General features: G+C 42.6%; 1 protein-coding gene across 3 annotated transcripts in view; it reads left to right on the top strand.

Annotated features, from left to right (window-relative positions):
• Nucleotides 1–14,518, top strand: part of PDCD4 (programmed cell death 4) — a 104,533-nt gene that overhangs the window by 46,145 nt on the left and 43,870 nt on the right. For all 3 annotated transcript variants that reach the window (XM_030202764.1, XM_030202765.1, XM_030202762.1), the window contains 2 exons: nucleotides 8,296–8,393; nucleotides 13,282–13,393. In XM_030202764.1, the coding sequence (XP_030058624.1) occupies nucleotides 8,296–8,393; nucleotides 13,282–13,393 (210 nt within the window). The remainder of the gene's footprint in view (nucleotides 1–8,295; nucleotides 8,394–13,281; nucleotides 13,394–14,518) is intronic.

Genomic DNA, 14,518 nt, shown 5'->3' with positions numbered 1-14,518 from the left:
TTGCTTCATTTTGATTAGGCCCTGTCCTTTCTTTGCCCCACTATTGGTTTTTTGCCATTTTTTGCTTTCTCTGTTTTTTGCATAGGTTTTACTGTTCTATGTTTTTGGTATTATTTTTCCACATTGAGACCCTTGGCAACTCAATATTTTTCTTTTATAAAAGATTTCTTCAGGAGAGACTGCTGGCTAGGATGGTCTCTCCTCCTCACATTCTCTCAATGCTGCAGATATATTACACCTAGATGCCCACAAGACTAGCTCGGACCATTGAGAAAGCCCCAACTCACGGTGAAAATCCTCCTCCCATTGATGCATATAAGAGAGTTTGACCATCTCATGCCCCATAAGCATTGAATACAGGGCCGATATAAGAACCTAAGCTAATGTTCAATGAATCCATAAATGCTCCAAGTGATGTAGCTCCCTTACTGCAGTTTTCTTGTAGGGACTGTGTAGTAAGCTGTGCCTACACTGCAGATAGCAGTAAAAGTCTGATTTATGTAGCCCATATGTTGTGTGCAATTGGTCATAAGATGCTAACTTCCCCCCCCCCCCCCTCAAACAGTTGAGAGAGCTGGAAAATTCCCTTCCCCCTCCATCGTGTAATCAGTTTATCATGTTCCACCTCTTTATCTGTAAAAAGTACTGTCAGAGGAGCTAAAGGGGAAAATAAATCAAGGGTAGGCATAGGTCATTTGATCTGATTCCAAAGTTTAAGAATACGGTTTACGTAGGGGTTAAGACTATAGGCCTGTGCTACTTTCCTCCCAGGCAGCCACAGCAAGTCAGACAACAGCCCCATAGAGATGTATTTCTGGGGAATTTCCCTCCTCCAATCCCATAAGGTAAACAAAAAAAGCAAACACTGGTCCTTCAGGATTGAGAAAAGATGGAGTCCTTTAATATTACAGATACCCGACACGGGCCGTGTTTCGGCGTGCAACCGCCTGCATCAGGGGTCAATAGACTCCTATCGGTCAATTTGCAAAATGCAGCGCAAAAGGTAAGTAAAACTATCGGGATAAAACTCCAATAGACTCCTATCGTTTAATTTGCAAACTGCAGCGGAAGAAATGTGGAACAATCGGGGTAAAACTCCCGTTGTTTTAACAGCTTGGCTCTGTTCAGAAAAACGCCTCCAATACTAACAACCGCCAAAGGTCCGATTGTTCCACATTTCTTCCGCTGCAGTTTGCAAATTAAACGATAGGAGTCTGTTGGAGTTTTATCCCGATAGTTTTACTTACCTTTTGCGCTGCATTTTGCAAATTGACCGATAGGAGTCTATTGACCCCTGATGCAGGCGGTTGCACGCCGAAACACGGCCCGTGTCGGGTATCTATAATATTAAAGGACTCCATCTTTTCTCAATCCTGAAGGCCCAGTGTTTGCTTTTTTTGTTTACCTTGTTGTATTTGTATACTGTTTTCCCCCTCCTCCAATCCCAAACATGTCTAAGTTGAGCAGCCAAATAAAAACTGTGTAAGTCCTTGTAAGTAAGCAATACCATTGTCGCTAGTCGGAGCCTCCTGCACCCCCCCCCCCCCCCATGAAACTGTGAACAAGTGACTGCCAGTGACACAGTATCAGGGAGGAAATGAGAGGCAACGCCTAAAAATAGGTAAAGAAGTCTAGGTAAAATATTCATCTTAACAATAGCTAGTTGGCCCAGCAAGGACAAGGTATGTGCCCATTCCATCAGATCCTCTTGCTGCTTTCAGTTTTGATGCAGAGAAGTTGTTTAATAGTGTCTCCTGGGATTTTTTATTTGCAGTTTTGGTTAGGTACAGGTTCCAGGGTTTGCTTTCCTGGCAGTGTAGCTACTGTATTTGAACCCACAGGCTACTCTATGTCAGTGGCATTAGCTCCTCTCTGTTTTTAATTCATAGAGGCACCAGACAAGGCTGTAACCTTTCCCCGCTAATATTTGTACTTACCTTAGACTCTTTAATTAGGAAAATACAAACACACCTGGAGATACATGGGGTTTCCATTAAAAATAGCTGCTTTAAAATTTTGACTTTTGCTGACCACTTGTTAGTTCACCTTACTCAATCCTAGCTATCTTTGCCTGCCTTAATGGAAGCTTTTAAGGAGTACGGGGACTACTCAGGTTTTAAACTGAACTTTCATAAGTCTTTAGCATTAACCTCTCAAGCCCACCTTTGCACCCAATGGCCTAGGCCTTTTCCTTTAAAATGGGCTGATGGAGCCTTTAGATACTTAGGTGTACAAATAACTTGTCATACCTCGCGGCTCTGTTGTCTTAATGTAGATAAGCTGTTTGCAGGCTACCTCTAACACTTTATCAGGGTGGAGACATCTGCCACACAGTCTGTATGGTAGGGTCCAGCTGTTTCAAATGACAGAATTTCCACGGTGGCTATATACCCTCCAAATGCTGCCATTAAGGTTATTGAAACAGGACCTTAGGGCACTGCAGAAGATTTTGACTAAGTTTTGTTGGGGTGGTAGGAAACTTAAACTTCCCTTTCATAGGGTCTTGGCATATAGGTGGATTGGGCCTCCCTAACATAAAGTATAATTTAGGCTTGTTTGCTTTGCCATTTGGCTGACTGGATTTTAGATAGACAGGATTATACACCTTTGATGTTGGAGAAACATTACTTTCACTCGTGGCATGCTCTTTATCATTTACACACACCTGCTCGTACCCTTCCGTCGAGCATAAAATATAGTCTTCTTCTCCACCCCCTGCGTGATACTTGGTGAGGTCTCACCTGCTGTTGGGTGGTCTCTGCTGATATCTCCGACCTCCTTCCCATTTGAGGTAATGCCACCTTTAGCCCTGTCACAGACAGTCTTGTTATTCAGCTGTGGGGTGCTTTGGGCATTCACTAACTACATCATGTTTTGGGGGATGAAGGACATCTGAAACCTCTGGCTCACTTGAGTAGTGGAACATTGAATCGGGTACAGGACATTTATGCCTATAACCAACTAGCCCATTATGTTGCGTCCTTGCCTGTAGAGGACCTTCGGGCCTCACATAGTCTCAAAGTTTCTGATTCCTTGCTTACTGATAGGGAAGATCATTTTTCAGTGTCTACGTTACATGCAGTGTTATCACATATTTCTCCACAATCAGATTTAACTTCCATATGGTGTAGGATTTAGGCCTCTGAATCTTCATTCTTTAATTGTGCGGATCCCGAGCATCACTGTAAATGCTAATTACAGGGAGTGTCAATATTGGGTTTTGCATAGGGCTTTTCTTTCTAGAGCACAACGCGTTAAAATAGGAAAAGTAGATTCCTGTGTTTACCCTGAGCTGCTGGATGGCCTCATGCAACAGTGTGCATTGGCATGGGGGGTGCTTGCGCCTACCCTGCCTCCCGTTTGGCCCTCAGCCTGCGGTGTAGCCTCCAACACCGATGCTGCATTCGGCCCCGGTGTTGACTGCCACCCAAGCCGGTTCTCCTTGACGTCGATGGAGGAAGCTCTGCCGGAGTCAAGATGGGAGCCGACTTCTCAACGCCACTTTTGAGGACGTGGCTCCTTCATGTTGAGGCAGGTTCGTTCTCGACACTCCTGTCGGGAGGTATTGTCTGACACCAACGAGGAGCGTTCTTGGGATTCAGAGAAAGATCCAAGGTATTTTTCATTGGATCAGTCCTATGGAATTCCTTCTGAACCCTCCCCTCCACCAAAAAGAAGAAAGTCTCCTCTAGAGAGGCTTTCATTTCCATCTTTTGTTAAGGAAATGGCTGATGCCATTCCATTTCCTTTGGAAGTGGAGGATGAGCCCAGGGCAAGATGTTCGAGGTCCTAGACTACATCTCCTTCTAAGGAGGCTGTGACCACCTCTCCACGAGGTACTCAGGGAAGTCCTCATCAGGAATTGGGAGTCCCCTCTGTTGGTCCCTGTCATGCCCAGGAAGATTGACACCCAGTATCGGATCCACAGTGTGCCTGGTTTTGATAAACCTCAGTTGCCTTATAATTCTGTGGTGGTGGAATCCGCTATCAAAAGAGTCAGGCGTTCCAGGGACTATGCCTCGGCGCTCCCAGGTAGGGAAGCTAGAACCCTGGGTTCTTTTTGGAGGAAGATGTACCAGGCTTCAGTGCTCATTTCCCGAATACAATCATACCAGCACTTCACAAGTGTCCACTTGCGAAACTCGGTGTGCTGCTGTCCTCGGAGAACACCTACTACAGGTAAGTACCTTAGCTTTTTAGGAATGTGAACTGTAGCTAACACCCCATCTTATTGAGCATGGCGAAATAAGTTTCATGCTTTGATGCTGTTGGAAAAAAACAGCAAACAATCCTTTAAGCGTATTAAAGTTTTTAAAAAAATTTGTGACAGTTACATGTAATCCCTCTCGCCTAGGGCCCGCAGTGCAGTACTAACACCCTATGAACACCTTTTGGGTGCTCGATGTGGAATAACATAACACTATATTTTTGTAGCCCAAAGTACCTCGCAGTTCAGTGTGGGTTCCATACAAAGAAGGTAGACAATCCAGGAATTACAATTAAAAACAATTAACACAACCAGATAAACTAACATAATGAATTCCTACCATATTTTTGAAACAAATTAAGTGACCGTCTAAAATTTACATAATCTGATGCCTATAACATCAATGAAGAAACTGCCTGATAAGAAAACAATCAATACATTTCCTTCTTACTTTACTCTTCATGGTAGGGAAGAAAAACAAGTTTACGGATTGAGAAGGCCGTGCTAAGTTTGATAAGAAGTTAGACAGAAAACAGAGGGTAGGGTTAAATGGCCATTTTTCTCAATGGAGGAGGGGGAATAGTGGAGTGCCACAGTGATCTGCACTTGGGACCATTACTATTTAATATATTTATAAATGATTAATCAGGTGATTTAAATTTGGAAATGACACAAAACTATTCAAAGTTGTAAAAACACATGCAAATTGTGAAAAATTGCAGGAAGACCTTTAGGAAACTGGAAATACTGGGCATCCAAATGGCAGATGAAATTTAATGTAGACAAAGGCGAAGTGTTTGCATTTGTCTACATTAAATTTCATCTGCCATTTGGACATTGGGAAGAATAATCTGAATCATAGTTAGCTGATACTAGGGTGCACCTTAGGAGTCAGCACTCAAGAAAAAGATCTAGGTGTCATTGTAGACAATATGCTGAAATCTTTTACCCATTGTGTGCAGGGCCGTGCCTAGGGTCTCTGGCCCCCACTGCAGACCATCAGTTGGCGTGCGTGCGCCCCCGCCTGGCTCCAAGGCGCGTGGAAGAGCTGGGCGGTGCCAAAGAGCCGAGCGCTGCTCCCCCAAGCTGCCTTCTGGGGTGCGATGGAGGAAATGGCTGGGTTTGGCCTGCAGAGGAGGCTCTGAGCATACTTCTCATTCAGCCTGAGCCTCCTCTGCGCCATCCCCGATTCCCCGGCGCTTTAAATTTACCTTGCTCCGCCTCCGACGTCTGCGCAGCGTCAGTGAAAGCGCTGCCTGTCTAACGTCTCTCCACCAGCCTTCCCTTCGCTCGTTTGTTCCCTCTGTGTCCCGCCTTCTTCTGATGTCATTTCCTTGGGGGCGGGACACAGAGGGAACGAATGAGCGAAGGGAAGGCTGGTGGAGAGACGTCAGACAGGCAGCGCTTTCACTGATGCTGCGCAGACGTCGGAGGCGGAGCGAGGTAAATTTAAAGCGCCGGGGAATCGGGGATAGAGCGGAGGAGTAAGGTTTAAAAAAAAAAATACAACTCGACGGCGCGGCGCCCTTGAAGGCAGGCGCCCCCCTGCGGCGCTTACCGTGTTGGCACGGCCCTGAGTGTGTGGCAGTGGCCAAAAATCAAACAAGATGCTAGGATTTATTAGGAAGGGGATGCAAAATAAGACCAAGAATACTATCATGCTTCTGTGTCACTCCATGGTGCAACCTCACCTTGAGTATTGCGTTCAATTCTGGTCGCTGTATCTCAAAAAAGATATAGTGGAATTAGAAAAGGTTCAAAGAGGAGCAACCAAAATGATAAAGGGGATGGAAAGCCTCGGTTAGGGCTCTTCAGCTTGGAAAAGAGAGAGCTGAGGGGGGATATGTTCGAGGTCTATAAAATCCTGAGTGGTGTAGAACAGGTAAAAGTGAACTAATATTTCACTCTCAAAAAGTACGAAGACCAGGGGACACTCAATGAAATTACATGGAAATACTTTTAAAACAAATAAGAGGAAATATTTTTTCACTCCATGAATAGTTAAGCTCTGGAACTCGCTGCCAGAGGATGTAACATTGGATGATTTCCCTGGGAACCCTTCTCCCCATGATTCAGGAAAACAATTGGCTATGCTCTCTGGACTTAAAGGATACCTATACCTACATTTTGACAGGAAGTATCTCAGATTTCAAATAGGGAAACACCATTACCAGTATCGCGTACTGCCATTTGGCTTTGCATCAGCTCCCAGGGTGTTCACCAAATGTTTAGTGGTGATTGTGGCACAGGCTGGGAGCCTATGTTTCCCTACCTGGATGATTGTCTGGTCAAGAGCACACCACAGGAGGGGGCATTGGAGTTGATGCGTCTATTCTGATGTTGGAGTTACTAGGGTTTCTCATAAACTACCCCAGGTCCCACCTTCGGAATACATAAGAGCTCTGCTAGATACATTGCAGACTCTGACTTTTCTTCCACACACAAGAGCCGAGACCTTTCCAAATTCTGCCACCTCAGAAGGTGCTGACAACAGATGCATCCAACCTAGGATGGGGAGTTCATGTAGATGTGCTTCACACTCAAGGGACTTGGTTTGCTCAGGAAACAGATCTCCATATCAGTCTGCTCATGATAAGGGCCATTTGAAATGCTCTAAAGGCTTTCAGAGATTGGCTGCAAAACCAAATTATTCTTATCTAAATAGACAGGTTGCTATGCAAACAAGCAATGGGGTATAGGATCCTACTCCTTGGGTCAGGGGGCAGTGGGGATGTGGCAGTGGGCCCTCCTTCATGGGATGGACCTCTCAGCCACACACCTCACAGGAAAGGACAACTGCCTGACAGACAGACTGAGCAAAGTTTTGTTCTGGGATCTTGCCAGGTACTTGTGACCTGGATTGGCCACTGTTAGAAACAGAATACTGGGCTTGATGGACCTTCAGTTTGTCCCAGTATGGCTACAATTATGTTCTTATGAGTGGTCTCTCAATATGGGCATAGCCCGGAAGATCTTCCGAGAGTGGAGCACTCTCTCGGTGGATCTTTTTGCCACTCATCTCAACAACAAGGCCTCCCAGTTCTGCTGCAGGCTCTGATCGCATGGCAGACTAGCATCAGATGTCTTTCTCCTACATTGGGAAGAGGGTTTTCTGTATGTGTATCCTCCAGCACTTCTGATAGAGGAGACTTTGTGAAACTCAAGCAAGACCAGGGAACTGTGATCCTAATTGTACCTTACTGACTGCGGCAGATCTGATTCCCTCTTCTTCTGGAATTATCCTCCGAAGATCGGTGTATTGGACTGTTTTCTGACCCTCATCCACTGGAGGGCAGGTCCTAGCTACAGGATCACTGCCTCTCTCATTCATATTCATTGTGGGTATCCTGAAAACCTGACTGGCTGGGGTGCCTCTAGAACCAGGTTTGGGAACCACAGTGCTGCTATGCAAATATTTAGTTGTTATTATTATTTTTTTAATGTTATTGGTAGGTTCTCCTCTATGGATCTAACAAGACTGTATTTCTAAGAGCTAATTACTGGCTGATAGAGATGCTCTAATTAAATTTATAGCCTCCTAATTGGTTCAAGGACCTATAAAACAGAGATCAGGGAAGGGAGGGAGTTGGGATGAGTGGAAGGGAATTAATGTCTAAACTGAGGCTTCCTGTACCTATTAGTTTTGCTTTATACTGAGACTATAGTAACTAAAATAGCCCTCTTAAATGCTAGCCTATGGAACTGTAACAGAGACTTTAAGGAATAGTTTTTCTTAGCATTTAAACTACTTTGCTAAGTGAGCAGAGTAACTTAAAGTAGAGTCCCTGATGTTACCTTTTAATTCTAAAGTCTACCTTTCCCCAATTTTAAAAATAATTTCCCAGTAATTCTTACCAGTGAAGATCTCTTCCTCTCTGGAAGTCCTCTTACAGCACCTCTTCTGGGGCTAGTTTGTTTTGTTTTTAAATCCTATAACGCTTTGCTTTACTTAGATAAATTTTATCAGCTGTTTTCTCTTTTACGGGGAGTTGAAAAGGCTTGTCCTTATGCATTCATTGGTTTGGTATGTTTGAGAAATGACATGTTCAACTTCATTCATTTTTGCTGTGTTTTTTTTTTTTTAATAGTTGGTGGGCCAATTTATTGCTAGAGCCGTTGGAGATGAGATCTTGTGCAAGACTTACATAGACAGTTACAAAGGGACGGTGGATTGTGTACATGCCCGGTATGTAGTAATTCCACTTTTGTTGCAGAATTAGAATTGAGAGCTGTAATCTGAAATTGTTTGTGAGATTACCGTGTTTCCCCGAAAATAAGACACTGTCTTATATTAATTTTTGCCCCCAAAAATGCACTAGGTCTTATTTTCAGGGGCTGTCTTATTTTTCGGGGAAACATCGGAGTTGGATCGGGGTTGGCCCGCCCGCCCTCCGTCGCTCCCGGAACTAACCTTAAATGCCTCCTTTCACCTTTGCAGCAAGCAGCAGCAGGGCAGGCCACTCCTTCCTTCCATGTCCTGCCTTCGCCTGACGTAACGTCCACGAGGGCGGGGCACGGAAGGAAGGAGAGGTCTGCCCTGCTGCTGCTTGCTGCGAAGGTGAAAGGAGGCGTTTAAGGTTAGTTCCGGGAGCGACGGAGGGTGGGTGGAGGGGGGGCCCGGCGACCTCGGGGGAGGGGGGGTGGCCCGGGGGCGGCCTTGTCTGGCTCTCGGCGGCCCTGCTTTCAAACAAAAATTTGCTAGGTCTTACTTTTGGGGGAGGCCTTATATCTACCAATTCAGGAAAACCTCTACTAGGTCTTATTTTTGGGGGATGTCTTACTTTCGGGGAAACAGGGTAGATAGTGTTGCCAAGTGAGAACACTTGGCAACACGTACAGGGGCATTTAAAAAAAACAACCCCTAACTCCAAAAAAACCCCCATCTTGCTCATGATGTCCAAAAAAAAGTCCGTCTGAGCCATAACCAAACAGGAAAAACATATAGATTTCCAGTTCGATTATGGCTGTGAGATGGATGTTTTTGTACTGAAACGTCCAAAATGAATATCCATTTTCCAAAATGAAACATCCAAGTTTTGAATGACAACAAAACCAGGGACATGAATGTCTGGTATCATTTTCAAAAGTATGGCAACACACATGTTCTTGCAGAATAGAGGAGTAGCCTAATGGTTAGTGCAGTGGACTGTAAACTAAGGGACACAGGTCCAAACCCCACCTGTAACTCTTTTTTTTTTTTTTTAATGTGATCCCTCCAGGACCTCAAAAATATCTACTGTACCTGAATGTACATCACTTCAATAGCCTTCAGGCTTGCAGGCATCTTTTATATATTTAGGTACAGTAGTATTTCTCTATTTCTGGAAGGCTCAGAAATACATATATAATATATAAATAAGTTGAAGTAGGAGCTGAACCTGGGTCCCATTGTACACAGTCCACTGCATTAACCACTAGGCTACTTCTGTAGTTGGTGCTTTGTTCAGAATAGCTACAATACCTGCAACTGACATAGAGTCTGGTTTTCCTTTCCAGTTTCACTTTTCGGCAAGAGGGAGGGGGACAGCAACCACTGGGGGATTAAGGAGGGGTCAAGCTTTAATCCCTTCAGTGGTCAGCTGCTTAATTAGAACAACTTTTTGTAACTTCGACATGACTGAGAGAGGTCTAGATAAATCGCCCTTCTTTTTAGACATGGACAGTTTTTCCCATTCGAAAATCCCTGTTGGACGTCCTACTTTTGGGCCTTCCCTAGTCTCACCCAAAACACACCCGCTTGCTATTTGGACAAACTGCTGTGTGAAACATCCATATTCTGACTTTCAGGATTTGGACTTTTAGCAGATGACTGTCTTAAAAATCCATCTGCTTTGAAAATGAGCACCTTTAATATTCAAGTAGCAGTGGTATACGACTGTTCACACCTGAGATGTGACTTGTTGCTTTTTTTTCCCTAATGATTACCAAAAATAATTTGATTTTAACAATACTTTTATACGAGTTCAAGACCTGTTTATGACCATGGGCAAGTCCCTTGGCCTCTTGGACACAGTTAAAAACAAGGCATTTGTCTCAGTATGTCTTTTATGATTTAACAAAATAACTTTGGGGCGTGGATATGGCCTAGTGGTTTAGAGCAGTGGTTCTCAACCTTTCTTCTGTTGTGACATGCTTCTGTCTTTATGGAAGAAGATGTAAGAGATTTGCCTATACTGAAAATGGTTTTCAAGGATGATGATGCGGAGGAACTGAAAGAAATCTTGGTGAAACTGGAAGATGAACTGAGCCAAATTGATAAGAGTAGTAAATCACCTGGACCGGATGGCATACATCCAAGGGTACTCAAAGAACTCAAGCATGAAATTGCTGATCTGCTGTTAGTAATATGTAACCTGTCGTTAAAATCATCTGTAGTACCTGAAGATTGGAGGATGGCCATTGTGACACCAGTTTTTTAAAAAGAGTTCTAGGGGTGATCCAGGAAATTACAGACTGGTAAGCCTGACGTTAGTGCCGGGCAAAATTAGTGGAAACTATTATAAAGGATAAAATTACAGAACACATAGAGAAACATGGTTTAATGGGACAGAGTCAGCATAGGTTCAGCCAAGGGAAGTCTTGCCTCACCAATTTGCTTCATTTCTTTGAAGGCGTGAATAAACATGTGGATAAAGGTGAACCGGTTGACGTAGTGTATCTAGATTTTCAGAAAGCTTTTGATAAAGTTCCTCATGAGAAAATTAAAGTCAAGGGACAGGAGGCAAGGTTCTGCTGTGGATTAGGAATTGGTTATTGGACAGAAAACAGAGGGTAGGGTTAAATGGTCATTTCTCTCAATGGAGGAGGGTGATCAGTGGAGTACTGCAGGGATCTACACTGGGACCGGTGCTATTTAACATATTTATAAATGATATGGAAATCAGAACGATGAGTGAGGTGATTAAATTTGCAGATGATGTAAAACTATTCGAGGTTGTTAAAACTTGTGCGAACTATGAAATATAGCAGGAAGACCTTAGGAAATTGGAAGATTGGGCATCCAAATGGCAGATGAAATTTAATGTGGACAAATGCAAGGTGATGCACGTTGGAAAGAATAATCCGAATAATAGTTACCTGATGCTAGGGTCCACTTTGGGGGTCAGCACTCAAGAAAAAGATCTAGGTGTCGTTGTAGATAATACACTGAGGAGGTCTTTTAGTAAAGCTTAGCTCGAGTTATCTGCAGCAGCGAGTTATTCCTATGGGTCTATCTGGATAATTCTAGCTAATCTTTAGTAAAAGACCCTGTGAAATCTTCTGCTCAGTGTGCGGTGGCAGCCAAAAAAGCAAACAGGATGCTAGGAGTTATTAGGAAAAGGATGCAAAATAAACCTTTGTATCACTCCACGTGCATCCGCACCTTGAGTATTGCGTTCAGTTCTGGTCGTCGTATCTCAAAAAAGATATAGCGGAATTAGAAAAGGATCAAAGAAGAGCAACCAAAATGATAAAGGGGATGGAACTCCTCTCGTATGAGGAAAGGCAAAAAAGGTTAGGGCTCTTCAGCTTGGAAAAAAGACAGATGAGGGGAGATAATTTGAGGTCTACAAAATCCTGAGTGCTGTAGAAGTAAATCAGTTTTTTGCTTGTTCCAAAAGTACAAAGACTAGGGGATACTCAAGGAAGTTACATAGAAATACTTTAAAAACAAATAAGAGGAAATATTTTTTCACTCAACGAATAGTTAAGCTCTGGAACTCTACCGGAGGATGTGGTAACAGCACTTAACATATCTGGGGTTTGGTGTGGACAAATTCCTGGAGGAAAGGTTCATAGTCTGCTATTGAGACAGACATGGGGAAGCAACTGCTTGCCCTGGGATTTGGGTTTCTGCCAGGTACTTGTGACCTGACTTGGCCATTGTTTGGAAAACAGGATACTGGGCTAGATGGACCATTGATCTGATCCAGTATGGCTACTCATTCTTATTTATGTATGTGACACACTGAACACTAACATTCACAACTGAACAAAAACTCTTAAATATTTCATTGTTAAAAATTATGCAAGGGAAATATGAAATATTCTTAAACAGAATTTACATTAATTTTAACAACAGTTTATAAAACAGGTATTTAAATTTAATATTTTCATAGAAGTTTTGATCTTCACTTACTTTACCAGGGAGAAATCTGAGAGTAATGTATTGCATACAGTTTGTCTGTATGAGATTGAATAGAAGGCAAATTCACAATAAATTTACTGTCAGTATCAAGGAACTTTTATTCATTCTAGTGTCTGCACAGCTTAATCATTCAAAACATATATTTTCAAATTCTGCTGTCACATCAGTAATAGCAGCACAAAATCCTTCTTCTGCCAGATACTATGAAGCAACACAAAACCCTACAGATGCGCTATTCAGAAACCATGTAGCGCATGGACTAGCAGATCTGCAACATATCCATTTGGGACTGGTTGCAGCAGCAGCTAGCATTAGAGGTAGTTCAGAAGCAGAAATAGGGACCAGTTATGGAGATTTCAAGTACCTAACTCTCTGGACATCTGGTCTCTCCAGTTTGTAGGCATAGATGGTTATTAAAGAAAGCGCAGGCTTGCTCTCTATGCCAATTGTTTTGTTTTGTGTTTTGGGAGGGGGGGCACTAGTGTGTCCCTACACACTGGTTGAGAACAGTTGGTTTAGAGCAATGGGCTGAGAACCAGAGGAGCCAATGTGAAGCTCTTGTTTCTGCTACTGATATTCTGTGTGACCTGAGAAAATTTACTTTTATTTCCAGTTGCCTCAGGTACACCCACTTAGGGCCCTGTTCATTAAGCCATTCTGTAGGCACGCTAACGATAAAAACACCCATTATATTCCTATAGGTGTCTCTAGTGTTATCAAGTGAAAAGTTTTAGCGCATGCTAAAAAGTTTGCACACCTATAGTGCGGCTTAGTAAACAGGGCCCTTAGTTTGTAAGCTCTTTTTTGCAGGGAAATAATGTACCTGTATACATAACACCACTGTATAAACTGTATACATCTAGTAGCACTTTAATAGATATTAATAAATATATTAATGTTTGTGCTCAGTCTGTATAAATGACAGAGTATCTTTGTTTTACACTAGAGCTGCACTGGACCGTGCAACAGTGCTACTGAGTATGAAGGGCAGAAAACGTATAGACAATGTGTGGGGATCAGGCGGTGGTCAGCAACCTGTCAAAAATCTCATTAAAGAGGTAAGTTTGCAGGTTAACTGTAAAATGTTGCCTGATTTACTCTACTTCTTTCTGTATGTTGGTATTGGGATTGATTCTTTTCTATAAACCAGCATTTCCCAACCTTTTTTGCACTCGTGGACTGACAAGTTGGCTGAGAAACTCTTTGTGGACTGTGACCCCTCCTTTGCTATCCGAAGCCCCACCAGCTTGGCACCGAAAACGCTGCTCTCCACCTCAGCAGTCTGCAGCAGCTCCTTGAGCTGCCAACACCGGCACATCCTTAGGGTCAAGGCAGATTACAGCAATATAAATAGGCATGCTCTGATGAACAGTCAAATATAAAGTATTAAAAACATTTTCTTCAATGCGTATTCTTAAAAATACACTGTTACAGTTTTAAACTGAACATCCAAGAAGCCAGACTCCGCATACAATGCAATACTAGAGAAGGAGAAAACAATGATACATTACCCCCTGTATTGTGCAAAATATAAATATAGCAGGTGTAATATGTCAAAAAAAAATGACATCCTCAATTGTATTATAAATTAACAAATAAAAATAAAACAAAAATGGAAATTTAGGTGATACTTTTTTATTGGATTAATATAATACATTTTTAAATTTGATTTCAGGGCCTAAAACCCCCGTCCTCAGATCAGGATAGTATGCTGCTGTTATGGTGTACTATCCTGACCTGTGTAAGAGGGTTTGGGCCTCCAAAAGCTAGTAAAAAAATGTGTTATATAAAGGTATCACTTTATTTTCCATTTATTTTTTTTTTATTTTATTTTTTAATTAGAGTGGAATAACATGGCTACTACACAAATTAATCCAAAGTTAAAAATAAAATTCTTTTTTCTACCTTTGTTGTCTGGCCATTTAAATTTTCTAATTGTGTTGGTCCCAATCTCTGCTTTCTGCTTTTCTCTATCTTCTTTGAACTCTAATGCTAGGATTTTGTGTACATTTGTTATTTTTATCCTCCTGTCTTCACTTCCTCCACTACATCCATCTGTAACGTTGTTTTCCTCTATGTTCTTCCATTTATTTTTCTCCCTCTCTTCTTTCATTCTTTCTTATACAGTCTTTAATGGCTCTTTTTTTTACTGCATCTACCTAAAGCTTTCCATCTCTTTTCTC

This window comes from Microcaecilia unicolor, chromosome 5 (assembly GCF_901765095.1).
Source record: "Microcaecilia unicolor chromosome 5, aMicUni1.1, whole genome shotgun sequence".
NCBI lineage: Eukaryota > Metazoa > Chordata > Amphibia > Gymnophiona > Siphonopidae > Microcaecilia > Microcaecilia unicolor.
This window is presented reverse-complemented; position numbering and strand designations above follow the sequence as displayed.